The 16,800-nt window shown below is 40.6% G+C and overlaps 1 protein-coding gene across 1 annotated transcript in view; it reads right to left on the reverse strand.

Moving 5' to 3' along the window:
* Positions 1-16,800, reverse strand: part of GNPTAB (N-acetylglucosamine-1-phosphate transferase subunits alpha and beta) — an 87,703-nt gene that overhangs the window by 26,913 nt on the left and 43,990 nt on the right. Inside the window, exons 5-8 of the mRNA XM_050750206.1 lie at positions 15,205-15,410; positions 9,740-9,804; positions 9,336-9,470; positions 217-378 (exon numbers count right to left, since the gene is read on the reverse strand). Of these exons, the coding sequence (XP_050606163.1) occupies positions 217-378; positions 9,336-9,470; positions 9,740-9,804; positions 15,205-15,410 (568 nt within the window). The remainder of the gene's footprint in view (positions 1-216; positions 379-9,335; positions 9,471-9,739; positions 9,805-15,204; positions 15,411-16,800) is intronic.

Consider the following 16,800-nt stretch of genomic DNA (forward strand, 5'->3'; position numbering starts at 1 on the left):
AGCATTTCTCTAACACACTTTATAAAAAAGGTTATTGGATCTGATTCTAGATCACTTCAGTTAATACCAAACCAACGGCAGTGACTGGAAAATTAGAAAAGTTCCAATCAACTCACCTCTCTGTAAGTCCCCTTTCCTCTTCTAATACAGTAACTTACACATTTTTAACATCCTAACTCTTGATTTGGGTTGTAAAAGCTTCTGTGCATCCCTTACCTGGCTGATAGCACTCAGATCCCATAATAAATATGCAGGACTTATGGTCAGTTCTTTTCCATCAATGGTCATGTTCTTCTTAGTTTGCTTGTTCAATTCTTGAAAATCCTTGGGGTTATTCAGTTTCAGAAGTGCTACACTGGCCTCTGAATACAACTGCAACTATCAAATAACAAGAGGATTACACATGAAAAGACTGAGTTTCAAGGATGAGGCACCTTCAAATTCCCAGTCTGCTCTTTAATCTTTCCTTTTTTTTTTTTTTTTTTTTTTTTTTTTGAGATAGAGTCTCGCTCAGTCGCCAGGCTGGAGCACAGTGGCGCGATCTTGGCTCACCTCAACCTCCGCCTCCAGGGTTCAAACGATTCTCCTTCCTCAGCCTCCCAAGTAGCTGGGACTACAGGAATGCATCACCACGGCCAGCTGATTTTTGTATTTTTAGTAGAGACAGGGTTTCACCATGTTGGCCAGGCTGGTCTCCACCTCCTGACCTCAGGTGATCCGCCTGCCTTGGCCTCCCAAAGTGCTGGGATAACAGGCATGAGCCACCACAACCACCCTGATCTTTAATCTTGAAATGGTAAGACAATATCAAAACACAACGAAAAGACCTACACAGACCAGATGCATTCCCCAAATGAATGTTAACAAAACAGGCATCTAAAAATAAGAAGGAGTGGTAAAGGCAGTGGCAAACTCGACACCTCAGAGCCATCTGAAAGCTGCAACCACTCAGTGGCACCAAGTGCTGCCAGTCTCCTCAGAGGCAAGAATCCCCAACTGCTGTATGAAATCTCCCCAATTTTTCAATGTTGGCTCAAATGATTTTTGACTTCTTTGCAAATATGCCTGCTGGCCAACAGTTTTGTGACTTTTCTTCTAGAATATTATCAATCTGCTTATATTGGGCTTAAAACCTGCAATGTAACTAACCTTGCTGGAATTGGTGACAAGCACATCTGCTAGTCGGGTGTCTGAACAGCTTTTGTGCCACATGCCTGGGAGGAGCATCTTCGGCAGGGCTGCCTGAAGTGCTTCCATGGGAAAACTAGCTTTCGGAGCAAAGCTTTTGGGGCAATCATAAATCTAAGAGTGAACATCACAAACATCAAGTTCTACCAACAGGCTTTGCCACCCCTACCAAAGTCCACACCACGCTTTATCTGTTGTCTGTTCTGACTCTGTATCACACAACTTCCTACGAAGAGGCTTTCATCACTCAGGAAAAGTGGAGAGGCCTGAAAACCACAAACGTAGGATAGTAAAATCCTTCTCCTGAACTAGTGCTTCTAAAAGAGCCTATGGTTTTCTTTCTCAATCTATAAAACAGAAGCAAACACAAATTATTATGAGCTTATTCTGAGCTCTTCTGTTTGCTGCATGACTATTCTTAGCTCATTTTCTAAGCAGTTTCCTAAGCGTACGTAGTCCAAAACACCAGAGGTTAGAGTTAGAAATTTCATTTGTATCTTTTCCCCTTATTACATAGGCCATTAACTCTTCTCACAGATTAGGTGCATGTGTGAGCACCTGCAGGTGCTTGTAACTGTCTTCCTGACTCATCACTTTCTTTTACCTCTTTTACTTAGTGAGTGCCTGGCATATATTTAGCACTCGCTAAGCTGGTTCTCACTGAGTCACTATCTTGCCTCGGCATATGTGCCGGGTGTTGGGAGGCAGGCCACGCAGGGGATTAGTAGTCTGCCTGGGTCCCTGTCCTCCCTCTCACAGCACCCCAAAGCATTTCTGAGGGCTCCCTGGAGAGAAAAAGTCACTATTCTAGAATAATTTATTTATTTACTTATTTTTATTTCTATTTTTTGAGATGGAGTCTCACTTTATTGCCAAGGCTGGAATACAGTGATGTGATCTCAGCTCACTGCAACCTCCATCTCCCGGGTTCAAGTGATTCTCCTGCCTCAGCCTCCCTAATAGCTGGGATTACAGGCACGCATCACCATGCCCAGCTAATTTTTTTTTGTATTTTTAGTAGAGGCAGGATTTCACCACATTGGCCAGGCTGGTCTCCTGACATACGATCCACCCGCCTTGGCCTCCCAAAGTGCTGGGATTACAGGCATGAGCCACCAGGCCTGGCACCCATCTCCCGTTTCTCAAGGGGCATCAGTGTCTGGTTCAATCACAGCTTCGTTATCAATTTCTAGATCACTTTCCTCACTTGAAGGCTCGTCTGTGTTTATGTTTTCCTCCACCTTCTTACTACCTGTTTTTGTTTTTAATTCCTTGGTATTTTCGTCTGATTTATAATAGCTTTCTGAGTAGCACGTGGTACTTCACCCCCATGCTCTCCACACACTCCCTCAGGAAGCACATTTCCTCGGTGTGCAGACTGCTCGGATCCTGCTTATACATTTTCACGAAGTCCTGAAGCTCGTTCACTTTGCAAAGGTCCAGGGTCGGAAGGCAGTGGGCGAAGCTGAGGGGCTGCAGGCCAGTTTTGGGCCCAGGTGCTGGCTTGGCATCACCTCGAAGACGAGGTGTGTCTAGTTTAATTTCATAACTTGTATTGGCCCTTTGTTTGGTAAAAAGGTATATCACTAATATTATTCTTTTATTAGAAGCCTTGCCTAGGGTTGGTTTCTAATTATATGGGCATAAAAGAGCAAGAAGAGGTTTTTCTACAGTAACTATACAATAATTCGGAAAGAGATGAAAATTAATGACGTTAAAGTAATATTTACATGTATGAGAAAGATTTTCTGCCACCGTAAAAAGGGTGGGGAAGTACCCTCTGAGAGCCACTAGGTGGCAGCCCAATCCTGGACATCATTATTACTTTTGTCAGCCGAGAGGAGGTAGTGGGAAGACTAGTTGTAGTTTGTGCCTAAGGTTGGAGTTCGTGGCTTGGGCAATTGTGGGCAACTGCCTCCATGTATAGCATCTTACTTTAAATTATAAGTTTACATAAATTATAAGTTTCTGCAAAAAGGAACAACTTCTATGCCCACCCCCTACAGACCCACAGTGAACAACATGTGGCATGACTAAGAAATAAAGCTTTGTTGTTTTTAGCCATTGAGATTCCAGAATGTCTGTTCCAGCATCATCATCTAGAATAACATGACTGATACACCTGGCACTTGTAGGAGTATGAGGCAAGGGCAGACAGACAGACGGAGAACTAAATGGTGGTTGAGGCCAAGGCCTGGGTAGGCTACAATGATTGAGCAACTGATGGATCAATTCAAGTCAAGGAAAGACAATACAGATGATGGTCAGGAGAAGCAGTGTTGCAGAACCCAAGAGAAAAAAATATTAATTCTGGTATATTCCTAAAGACAAAAAACAAGCATCAAAATTAAGGGACAAGAAACAAAATTAAGTGGGTTTTGTAATTAGTAGCTCAATGGAGACCAATTTCAATGGCATGACAGATATGGAAACCAGATTTCAAGTGCTTGATACTTCACAGTTAAACTTCTAGATACAATATGTACATAAGTATGTATATATTGGAAGCAAATCTAACACATTTTGTACACTGTATAACATAGGACAGGGATGATAAAACAATCCCAGAAGTATTAAATTCAGTATAATTCAGTATAAATGACCAAGTCACAAGATACAAGAATCGAAAAAACAGTGTAAATAATCTTCGCTTTTAAATTCTACAAATGATTAACTATCAAGGCAAGATTAGAGTATATTAATATAAAACATATAGAACCACTTTAAAATATTGCTAATTGTGAGAATAATAAACAGTTCGTTCTACTGTTCTCAGCATTGTAGCCTATATTTTAAAATTGGCTTTAAAAACAATAGTAGTCAACAAATACAAGTAAGTTTGAATGCATGTTTTTAAGTCAACCAAAAACAATGAGTGCAAAAGAGAAAGTATCCTTTTAAGGCAGACAAAATAGTTGTATTTTAAGATAAGCCTTAGTTAAAAATCATGATATCGAACTGGTCATTTCTGAATGCCAAAAAGAAAGGCTGTGTCAAGTTGTCTAAACAATCACATATCTGCAAATACTACTGGAGGATAAAGACCTGGGATGCTGCTAAACATCCTACAATACACAGGACAGCCCCCTAAGGATAGTGGCATCCAGTCTCAACTGTCTCAATGGTGCAAAGGTGGAGAAAACTTGGTCTAGAAGAAATGCAAATCCAAAATAACAACAAAGGCTTTCCTATTAGAAGTTATGTTCCCAACAACTTTAAAGTGCTTACAAATTCAGAAGGTGTAATCTACTTTCATTTTGGATTCATTTGATCTAAAATCATTAAAAATCTTTTAGGAAAAAAACCCCACATGTCTGCTAATACCAACTGAAAACCAAATTAGTGCCTTTAAGTGATTCAACAATTCAAAGCTACTAGATTTTTTTTTTTTTTTTTTTTTTTTTTTTTTTTGAGATGAAGTCTCACTCTGTCACCAGACTGGAATACAGTGGCGCCACCTCAGCTCGCTGCAACCTCTGCCTCCTGGGTTCAAGTGATTCTCATGCCTTAGCCTCCCAAGTAGCTGGGATTATAGGCACGTGCCACCACACCCAGCTAATTTTTGTATTTTCAGTAGAGATGGAGTTTCACCATGTTGGCCAGGATGGTATCAGTCTCCAATCAGATCAACCTCATGATCTGCCCGCCTCGGCCTCAAAGTGCTGGGATTACAGGTGTGAGCCACTGCGCCCAGCCGCTACTAGATCTTAATATGTCCTGGTGGTTTTCCAAAACTTAAATCAGTTTCAGAGTTGGTTGTTTCATCTATTGAAGCTTTTTTATTTTAGAAATAAAACAAAAAAAGAAAAAGGTACCATGCTTTAAAACAAGTGCACAAGGTGGTTTCAGAGAATTATCTAAAAGAAAGAGCTTCAGTACAAAATTATGACAATTTACTGTGACCTTAGGCCCTGACCAGAGCTTTGAGGGGGGCAGAGTCCACGCAGGACAATATGCTGTTCCCACCCTGCCTGCACAAACAACCTGTTCAGTCTTCAAGAACCCAGTTCAGCCTCTTTCTCTTTGAAAACTTCCCCCATGTCTCTGACCCACAGACCTTTCCTGTTTCCAGCTCTAAACACACACGCTGCTTCCAAAATGTGACTATAAATGCTTAAGGGCAGGGTCTACATCTCCTCCACCTTTTGCACACCCACTCAGCAACTACTATAATTGAAGGAAACTTAGCATGAGAATTCACTTGACAGCTTTGGGAAGATTTCCCACTTGCTCTAAAATATGTTTAAAAAAGAAGTGAAGAAAAACAAAAATCAAAAAATAAATGCAAAAACCCACCATGAATGAAAATGTCTACAGATACAAAATGATTTAGAGGTATCTGAAAATAAGGACTGATTATCTGATTTATCAAAAGGTGAATTATATGTCCGTCATACACAAAAATCATACAGATAGAGTACTTAATCAGATCATTGAAGACCCACCTCAAGGTATCTCAAATTAGAAAGCCTCTTATAGAAAAGACTGATTTATAAGACTACAGTCAAAAGAGAGTTTATTTGAATTCCCACAAATCCATTACTACTTGGACAGAGAATGCCAGTCCCAACATATTTTCAAAATTGGCTTTCTAATTCCAGTTTATGAATTCAAATCCATTACCTTACAAATGAAACTATTTTCAAGTCCCACATTTCTGCCTCAGGAAAAAAAAAAAACTTCAGGTTTTGTTCTAAACAGAATGACAAAGGCCTAGTTGTGTATATACAACAATGTACAAAGACACATTTCTGTGCCTAGAGTGACTCCTATGAATAATCACACTGCTGAAAATGTTTCCCTATATATCCCAAGACTGTTGCACCTGGCTCATTCCTTAAGCAGCCCCCTAAGTGCCAAGTAATCACTAAGGGTAAAAAGGTGAATAGGGCCGTACCTGTCCTGAGACAGCCGTGGCCTAGTGAGAATCTGTGGGACAGAGCTGAGCTGAGCCCTAGGTGGCTCCAGGGCCACAGGCCTTGGCAAAGGCCTCCTGGGGGAACCTGGAAGGGCAAAGTGGTTCAGCGGTTCAAGTCTTGAAGTCCAATGCCTAACAGCCCTCTCCTCTGACATGCCACATACACCGCTAATGCAACACATCCAAAACTGACCTCTGGGTCTCCTTCCAAAAGACGTTTGCTTCTGCCACTGAAGCTCTGAGTGTGGTTAATTCCATAACTTCCATCTTCACCAGAAAGGTCCACTTTCCCTTTCATTCTCCCCTTCCTTCTCCTGAATAGCTTGTAGTTCACCAATTGATACTAAGTGTCTCTCTTAGACGCTTCTGGAACCATTTCCATTGTTGGCATCCCACTGCCAAGGCACTTGCTGCATGGGAACGTCTTGCTGAGCTATGGCAGCAGCAGCTGAACTGGTTTTCCTACCACACCTTTCCCTGTTATGTTCTTTAGAAGCAGATCAGACTGTGTCCTCACCCTGCCTTCAGGAAAAAATCTAGGCTTCTTAACAGAGACGTTTCTCAACCTGTCTTTACAATCTCATCCTCACCAAAATCCCTGCCTGTGCTAGAAACCATTGCCTTGGTTCCCTGAAAACGCCATTTATGTTCAGGCCTCCAACCCTTTGGCTCAGGCTGTTCTCTCTACATAGAATGGTCTCTTCTGCTCCCTTCTCTGCTGGAAGAATGGCTGCTCTGTTTAGGGCCCAGCTAAAATGCTTCTATTATGCAAACTCTGCCTTGACCCCAAGTACACCTAAAGCCCAGATGTTCTCATGGCACTCTGTATAAACTCTTATTTGGAGCTCATCATACACACAAAAGGTGTTTTGTTTGTTTAGGAACCCAATGATAGGAAACTTCATTCTCAGAGTACTCATAACATAATCAGGAAGCAGAGCCTAAGGAAAGCAAGTCACTTGAGGCCTGGACTCTAATGCTGACACTGCTTCTCTTCTTCCTCTTTCTCACTTTCTCTCTAGTCTCTAAAAATCTTAAGTCCTAGTACCTGAAGTTGATCACAGGTGTTGGAATCATGAAAAAAACCTTCAAGGAACATTATGTGTGATGAGTTTGATGCTCTGAGAGGTGTTGGCCCCCACAAAGACAACTCTGAAAATCCAAATAAATCTCCGACTTGGTGAGTGAACTGTGGAAAGGCATCTCCCCATGCCTGGAGGCTGCTGGTTCTCCTTGTCCAATTCAAGTTGCTACCCTACTCCACCTCGACCTGCTTATACCACACATGCCACCCAAAAATAGTTTGCTGAAGTGTCAACCATGACTTGGGACTGGCATTCTCTGGCAGCACACAGCCATCCACCAGTAGACGCATGAGAGCAGTCTGCACTAGTGGGCAGTGGCAGCAGGCCAAGTGATGTGGGATATTCAAATGGAGTGGAGTGTGGAGAAGTAGAATGAAACTTCTTTCTTTTCAGCATTTATTATATTAAAATTATATAAACAGAATCAAGAATGCCATTCTATCTACATCAGCAAGTTGAACTGGTGATCAAAAGTACAAATATACATGTGTCTATAATTCTAGAACTAATAACTAGGAAGCCAAGAAGTCAAATAAACATTGGCTGAAATGAAAGTTAATCCATGGTTTTATCTGCCCAAATCAGTACCAAAAATAACTCAGAGGAAGGACAAATGTATTATCTATTCTAAAATAACTGCAGTTAAGAACAAATTCAACTCTAATATAGCCAGGCATTACAGTATTTCAAAGTACAATAAAGAAAGTCATGAAGGGCGAGGAATGGTGGCTCATGCCTGTAATCCTAGCACTTTGGGAGGCCGAGGTGGTTGGATCACCTGAGGTCAGGAGTTGGAGACGAGCCTGGCCAAAATGGTGAAACACCTTCTCTACTTAAAATACAAAAATTAGCCAGGCATGGTGGTGCATGCCTGTAATCCCAGCCATTTGGAGGCTGAGGCAGGAGAATCGTTTGAACCCGGGAGGCAGAGGTTGCAGTGTGCCCAGATCACACCACTGCACTCCAGCCAGGGTGACGGATGGAGTGAGACTGTCTCTAAAAAAAAAAAAAAAAAAGTTATGAAGAAAAATACGAAAAAAGTAAAAACTTCGTAAGTGGTTATTCACATTACCATTGTATTACAACGATAATACAATGTAGCATAAAACAGTAAAACACTTGGTCTGGGGTAGGGAGAAACAAGTTAAAAGGAATTTCGTTGGGGGGGGGTGCATATAAAAACATGGTTAAGACAGGAACTAAGCAAAAACCCCTCTCTAGTCACCTCTAATCACAGCTCCTCCACCACTACTGCATCTTCAGCCTTTCCCCCTCAAAATTGTTAAATGACATACAACAGGAGGAAGTCAGAATCAGGTAAGCTAAACCCAGGGGCAGAACTCAAAGAGCATTTCTTTATAAAATCAAGAAAACTAGAACCTCATAAATTCTGAGGCAAGGACTTTATGCTCTCTACTCTAAGAGATGAGACATTCACGATTTACAACCTGAAACACTTCTGACAGAATAGCAGGCATCTTGACGTAAGGTCAAATAGAGAGAACACCTGCATGGACTATGTCCTAAGTCAATCAGACAAAGGCGTTGAAAACAATACATGTTAAGGAAAAGGCATGTCCCAGGCCAGCCTCCAGAGTCCACCTTAACAAATGGCATCAATGGTCAAACCTGAAGAGCGAATAAGTATCAATTTTAAATACACTTGTCCCTCAATTAGCTACTAATGAATGGTTCTCATTAGCAAATGTTCCATATATCTGAAGCACACTACCTTTATGAGTGAAAGCTTTGGGTAAACAACAGGCTGTGTGCATTGATGACATTTATGACTTCCCCTCATCTCCTCCTCCCATGCTTCCATTGTTCACACCCTAAGTTCCATCCGGGCCTTTGTCTATTTTGTCCACTGCTGCATCCCCAGCAGCTGTAATGTCACCTAAGACATTGTAGGAGCTCATCTGTTAAACAAATGAATCCTGCCCTATCCAGGAACCAAGCAAACGAAATAAGACTCTTAGATTTTTGCCCAAATTAAAAGTAAGGAATGAGGCTCTTCTGGCAGAACAGAATCCCTCTTTGCTTCTTATGTTTATCAGCTAAACTTTGAGAAAAAAATGGACCACAAGAATCACACATTAAATGAGAATGTGCCAGGCTAACTGCTCTATTTTCTATGTTCTTACCAGTTTGATTTTAGAGGAAAGATTTTCTGGCAATTTTGTTTTTAGTTGATTTGTTTCCTTGAATGTCGGTGGAAATCCACTCAGGAAAGCCAAATCTTGCATTAGCACTAATCCAGGGACTTCTTTATCTGTTGTCTAAAATAAGGGGAAAAACACAACTCATTTTCCACATCATGAGGCTGGTGAAAACCTACAGCTGAGAAAACTAATAAAGATCTAATGCATCACAACACAAGCTTCAAAATATGACTTTTAGGATTACTTGAATCAATAGTCATTAATATTAGTAAGCTACCCTTAGACAAAAAAAAACATTAAAAAGATTCTCAAAGACAAACAGCTTTATTATTCATATTTTTATTCTAGTCTATTGTAAAAATGCAATTTAATTTAAAATAACATACCAAGTAGCCCCTCCATACTGTCTGTCTGTTGTTTCCTTTAAGCAGTCCAGAGTGGGCATCTTCAACTACAACCAAGCAATAAACAAGCACATTTTTAATGAATACTTAACTATGGTGTCTGGCAGAACATTGTGAAAACATTCTGAGACCTATTAAAGCAGCATAATATATGGTCCAAAAAAGGAAGCTGAAGGAGACAAAATTAGCCCATTCAACAAAAGGGGAACAGTGTAAATCAGTGTACATTGAAATGTTAAATTTCACAATACTATAAGTGACTGACACAAAGGGAATGCTTCATGGAAGCAAATTTAAGCTAGAATGCGAAGAAGGAAATGATAGGATGATAGAAATCACAGATGTATGTGCAAAGATGGGGGGAAAAAAGAATTGTTTGACTAGAGTAAAATATTTGGGAGTGGTGAGTACTAGGAAACAAGGGTAACCAAAGGGGGCCTTTGAATGCCAGGCAGTGGCATGTATGTTAACAGCAGGGGGCTACTATGGATCTTGTGGTTCCTTAAGAGGCACAGTTTTCTCAAAATGAATCCCTAAAATTCACTGGGTGCTGCTGCATGGAGCATCGTAAATCAGGGTAGGGATTGGGGGTGACACAGCCCCACTGGGACAGAGTTAGTGATGGGGACAAGTGAGATCAGCAAACTCGTTGCTGACATTCAGGGATTGTGGAAAACAGAAGACAGGTCAGAAAGCTCCAATTCTGATCTTCAAGATAAACAAAGAAGGCAGGTTCTCCAAATTATAGCCTGATGAGATGAGACGTCAATCCTGGGCATGAGTCTCAAGTGCACTAGAGTTACAAGGCACAGTAGCTCATGCCTGTAATCCCAGCACTTTGGGAGGCTGAGGCAGGAGTATCACTTGAGCCCGTAAGTTCTAGATCAGCCTGGACAACATGGCAAAACCCTGTCTTTACAACAAACAAACAAAAAACACAAAAACTAGCCGAGTGTGGTGGTGGTGGCGGTGGCGGTGGTGTGCACCTATAATCCCAGCTACTCCGCAGGCTGAGATGGGAGGATCATCTGAGCCCGGGAGTTGGGGCTGTGGTGAGCCACGATCATGCCACTGCACCCTAGCCTGGGGACAGAGTGAGACCTGGTCTCAAAAACTGAAACACAACAATATAGTTGGTAAGCACGGGAGAAAAGAAAGCCCTCATAATACACTTTATCTTAAAAGGAAGCACTGGCTGTTAAGAGTATGAGTTCATTACAACTTTATCAGATAAACTTTTCTCTCTCTCTTTCCATTGACATGATGAATTCTACCTAACAGACCTGGTATATGTATTTGTAATCCTAGCAAAGTAGCTAAGAGCATCTCATGTCATCTTCATGGATATAACAAAGATGTACAGGCTTGGTGCTCAGATGGGCTAGAACTTAACCAATTCTACCAAAGAGGTGAGATAACAAAGCCGCAATCAACGTAGAGGGAGGTTTAGGAGATTACTCACAGGTCCCGTCTTGCTGAACCCTCTATCAATGTTTTGGAAGTTACAGAAGGCATGCTTGTGAAATGTGTAGATTCATATGAAGATGGCAGAGAAGCTATTGTCCTGGATAAGAAACTATGGATTCCCCAAATTTGTGACTATTTGGAGCAATGAGTCAAATCTGGCAAAATAAAATCTCCTATGAAGTAAAACCTTTATAACTTGGTACCAAAACCAACTATACAACCATAAACTAAAATAGGTATTTCAGCATTAGAGCATGTAAGTGTTTTTTTTTTTTAAAGGTAAGTTTTACTCAACAGTGAGTTCAGTATGAGTCTACAATGTGCTGTGGCCATACTGAATTTCCATCACATTTTTGTGTTTTTAAACAGAAGTAAAGTACATCGAATAAGAATAAAAAAGGTGACGATGTTCTCCAAAACTGAGTCATTAGGAAACCCTGTTGGGTTGACCTTCAAAATGTCCAGAATCCAACCCCTTCTTACCTTCACTGCACCTCCCTGGTCTAAGCAACCTTCCCTCTTGTCCAAATTATCACAACTTTTGCCCCTCCTCAGTCTATTTCCACCAAAGAAGCCAGACTGATCCCTCTGGAATGTAAGTCAGATCACATTACATTTCCACTCAAAACCCTCTGGTGATTCCGCATCCCACTCCAAGTTAAAGCCAGGTCCTTGTTATGGGTACCAAGGCTTATGCCATTTGGTCCCCCGCTTACCTCTTCAGGTTCATCTACTGCCTGTCTCTGCCTTGTTTACTTCATTCCAGCCACACTGGCCTCCTTGCTTTTCTTCAAACATGCCAGATACACTCCTGCCTCAGGGCCTTTGCAATGGCTATTCTACTTACTCAGATCACTCTTTCCCCAGATAGTCACGTTGCTGGCTACCTCACCTTCTTCACATTTCCACTCAAAAGTCACCTTCTGAGTGAGGAATGTCCCTACCATCCAAATTAGAATTGCAGTCCCCCTGCCCTGGCCGACACTTCTCTGCTGCTGCCCCTGCTTGTGTTTTTTTTTTTTTTTTTTTTCCACAGCATTATCTTCTACAAACTATGTAATCTACTTATTTATCGCATTTACCGTCTGACTCCCTCCACCAAGATGTAAACTCAAGATAAGGGCAGAGATTTTTGTCCATCTGTTCCCTGCTCTATCTTCAGTACAGGGAACAGTACCTGGCACATGGCAGGCACTTAATAAGCACTCGTTAAATGGACAGTCCTGCTCTCCCTGCCAAGACGGAACCACACTAAAATAGAATGTTCACTTCCCATTGACACATTTTAGAAGTAATCTGAGAAGAGCAAACTGGGACACTCACAAGTCCCTGAGAGACAACCAAAGAAAGGAAAATAAAATGTCCCAAGGGAGAGGATTACATGAGTTCTGTGTGACCATAGGAGGTACAACTTTAACCTATATGAGAAAGTTATAAGGAAGCAGTTTGTGGTTCCTTTTGAAAGTCAGTTTAGTCTAGAGGTAAAATGAACTGCCACTGGAGGAAATTTGTTTGCTATAAATCAGAAAGTGTAAGCTTGATTGGAAAACTACTTTGCTGAGTAGACCCCGCTCCAGGCTGCAGATGGAATATGTGAGTGCTGAGGTACAAATCAGTTCAGGATCTATAGAGGGGGGATATATTTATACTTGGAAAGATTAACATTTCCTTTCATACTAAAAATAACTTTTTTTTTTTTTCCAGACAGAGTCTCACTCTTGCACAGGCTGGAGATCACTGGTATAATCTCAGCTCACTGCAGTCTCAACCTCCCAGGCTCAAGCGATCCTCCCATCTCAGCCTCCCAAGTAGCTGGGATTACAGGTGCATGCCATCATGCCAGACTAATTTTCGGTTTTTTTTGTAAAGACAGGGTTTTGCCATGTTACCAAGGCTGGTTTTGAACTCCTGAGCTCAAGCAATCTGCCCACCTTGACCTCCCAAAGTGCTGGGATTACAGGCGTGAGCCACCACACCCAACCTCAAACTAAAAATAACTTGTTAAGTATCAGGGAGCAAGCACTGTTAGGCACTGATCGGGACATAAACTGGTGAGTGGCAAGTTTTCTGTTCAACAAAAAAAATTCCATGAGAAAAACCATAAACCCCTGTGCAATCAAACCTGAGTTATGAGTTAGATTGTAAGTATTATAGAAATGCAGGAAAGTAAAAATAAAAATAAAATCATGATGAATATATTAGTCTGGGAGCTTCATGAAGGAGAGAGGGCTTAAAGTGGGGCTGAATGAAGCAGGGGATGGACTGAGAGGGAAGGAGAAGGGGACAGGCAGCGGGACACAAGGCCTAGCACCACATGTGTGAAGACACTGACAGCTGCAACATGATGTGGGGAAGGCAGGGATGTGGGGATCAACTGACAAAATCAAGGCAATTAAAGCTGAATCCCAAACACCAGGAAAAGAAGTTTGTATCCATGTGAAAAGCAAACATACACTGCTATATTATTCTTTTCATAAAGGCAGTGAACCCATAAAATCAGGGTTTTCAGGTTTATTTGAGACCTGTGTGCCAGACAGACTGAGATGGACTTTACACAGACAGAGCAGGAGTCTTATTACTGGAGTCTGAGGGAATTCAGTCTGGTGTGGAGGAAATAAGTAAGGTAAGAACCTAAGAATCATGTGCAAAAAAAGAAAAGCAAGTCATACGATGAAGTTAATTATTAGTTATATATGTAAAAGGTAAGAAAGGGTCAAAGATGGTTCCAAAGATTTAAGCTGGGAGGTACGACACTGGCAGAATGGGAGCTAGAGAACTAGACTTGGTGTTGGAAAGGGAACATGACAGCTTTCATTTTATACATAAAAACCACAGACCTTCCAAATAGAGACAATCCATGCAGAGGAGGAATGAGTCAGACAAGAGGCTAGAGCAGAAGATGCAGGTTATGGGCTCAGCAGTGCACTGGCCAAGTGGGAGAATGGGATCTCTAAGGATGTGGGTGCAGTTTTATGCCAGGAATTACCATTTTAATTCCATTATCTGCCCAAATCATCTGTTGTCTTATAAACAAGAGAAATTTGTTTTTCACAGTTCTGCTGGCCAAAGTCTGAGATCAGATTGCCAGCACACTTGGGTTTTGGTGAGGGTACTCTTCCAGGCTGCAGAGGGCATCTTCTCACAACGCCACATGGTGGAGAGCAGAGGGAGCTCTCTGGAGTCTCTTCTGCTATTATTTATTATTTTGAGGCAAGGCCTCACTCTACTGTCCAGGCTGGAGAACCGCTCAGCCTTGAATTCCTGGGCTCAAGCGATCCTCCTGCCTTAGCCTCCCAAGTAGCTAGGACTACAGGCACATACCACCATGTCCAGCTGTGTTTTTGTTTTTGTTGTTGTTGTTGTTGTTATTGTTTGGTAGAGACAGGTTCTCACTATGTTGCCCAGGCTGGTCTTGAACTCCTTAGGCTCAAGCAATCCTCCTTAGTTTCCCAAAATTGCTGGGATTACAGGTATGAGCCACTATGCCCAGCCGAGGATCTCTTTTATAAGGGCACTAATCCCATCAAAGGCTCCACCTCCCAATACCATCATGCTGGGGGTTATGATTTCAACATACAAATTTTGGAGGAAACACAAACATTCAGTTCATATATCTCAGAATGAATACTCCAGGTATGTTCTGTCCAAACTGCAGAACGCAACCTTGTAGAGGAGTTATATGGTAGAAAAATTGCCTCTAGAATAACTCATGGCCAAGAGAACAAGGTAATTATGATGTCAGATTGAAGGTCCTCATCACAGCACAGAAAGGTATGTGTATTACACAGAGTAAAATATATGCAGCAATCCCTTTTTGAGGTTAGGCCAAAATACAACGGCAGCTCTTTTGCTTCTCTTTGTGCATTTTTAGAAAAGTTTATCAGACACTTAACAATGAATTGTTTCTATTCCACTCAGAATTTTGTTATTCAAACATCCAATGATAATATGATTTTAAAATATCCATAAAAAGATCTTACCATCCTTAGTACTGTCAAAAACAACAACTGAGACATTAGTAGAAGGGTTTTTTGGTTTTGCAACATTGAATATGTCACTGGCAGAATGAAAAGAAGGATAAAGAGATGGCAGGTCCTTCAGGGTGATGCTGGCTGGCAGGGCTGGGTCCAGGACAAGCATGGGCACCTTGATGCAGTGCGTCAGCAAACACTCTAACTGCTTCTCACTGGAAAGAAACACCAACATGCTCACAGCTACATTCTTGAAATGCAATCGACAATGAGAAGCTTGTCATACTACTGAATTTTTCAGATTTTTTATAGCCCATCAAAAAAATCATAGTATTTTAACAAATGAAGACTTTTATCTCATGGATACAAAAATTAAGTTCGCAAGTATGATATAAAATTGTTCAATCCAACTCTAAAGATAGAGCTTCCAAACTCCCACTAATAAGACCCCCACCAATATTTACTAACTCCAAAGTGCACATGAAATTAAGCACTTCATTACTATCATTTTTAAAAGATTATTCATAATTCCAATAAAGCCCATTATTGGGCAGATTAGGAAGGAGGTAGATTCTGGTTAATAGAGTGTCATGTTACCAGATACAAGTTACCAATTCCAGTTAGAAAACAACTAAACGCATTGGATATGACACTACGTTGATGTAAACAAAAGCAACTGTGACAAGGTTCTAATATAAATTTATATGAGATATTTCTATCTGATTATAAGAAATATCTACAATAAACCTATTACCTGAATAAACAAATGGATGGTCAAAGGACATGGCTAGAAAATTCACAAAGTAGGACCAATAACCAGTCAAACAGTATAAAAAATTGTTCAACTTCCTTTATAAAGAAATGTAAAAGAAAACAAAGAGCTATCACCTTTACTAAATTAGCACCCCTCAAAAAATGATGACTCAATATTAGCACAAATGCAGTAAATCTACTTATCTTAAATACTGCTGGTATCACTCCAAACGACACCAACTCTTTTGGGAAAGCAAGTTGGTAATATATACATATATGCTTGTCTAATACGCATATGCAATACATACATACTTATTCAGAACCATAAAAACATATATAAGCTTCTTCCTCAGTAACCTTACTTTCAGGAATCTAGTCCAGTCCAAGTATGGAAGAGAAACAAAACAGAAAAAACAAACCCACACACAGAAAATGCCACAGACCCAAATATAAGAATCATGAAATAATGACAATAGTGAAATACAGAAATGTCTAACATTTAGTAAATTACAGTACTCACTTTATGGAATATTATACAACTATTAAAACTGAAAGATATGAAGTATGAAGATAATACATCAACATGATACATATGTATAATTACATAAAGTTTAAAAAGTAGGATACAAAACTGCACACAAGATTATAAACTACAACTACTCAAATATGCATGAAAAGGGAATAATAAAAATAACAGTTGTTAAATAAGGGTTATAAAATTTTGTGAGTTTTTTCTTTTCACTTTCTTCTCAATCTTTCTTCGTGTTGCACTATTGCTTTTATTTAAATAATTTTAAAACCATTTAAAAACCAGTATTAATGTTAATATAGTTTATAAATAAAGTTATATAA

This window comes from Macaca thibetana, chromosome 11 (genome assembly GCF_024542745.1).
Source record: "Macaca thibetana thibetana isolate TM-01 chromosome 11, ASM2454274v1, whole genome shotgun sequence".
NCBI lineage: Eukaryota > Metazoa > Chordata > Mammalia > Primates > Cercopithecidae > Macaca > Macaca thibetana.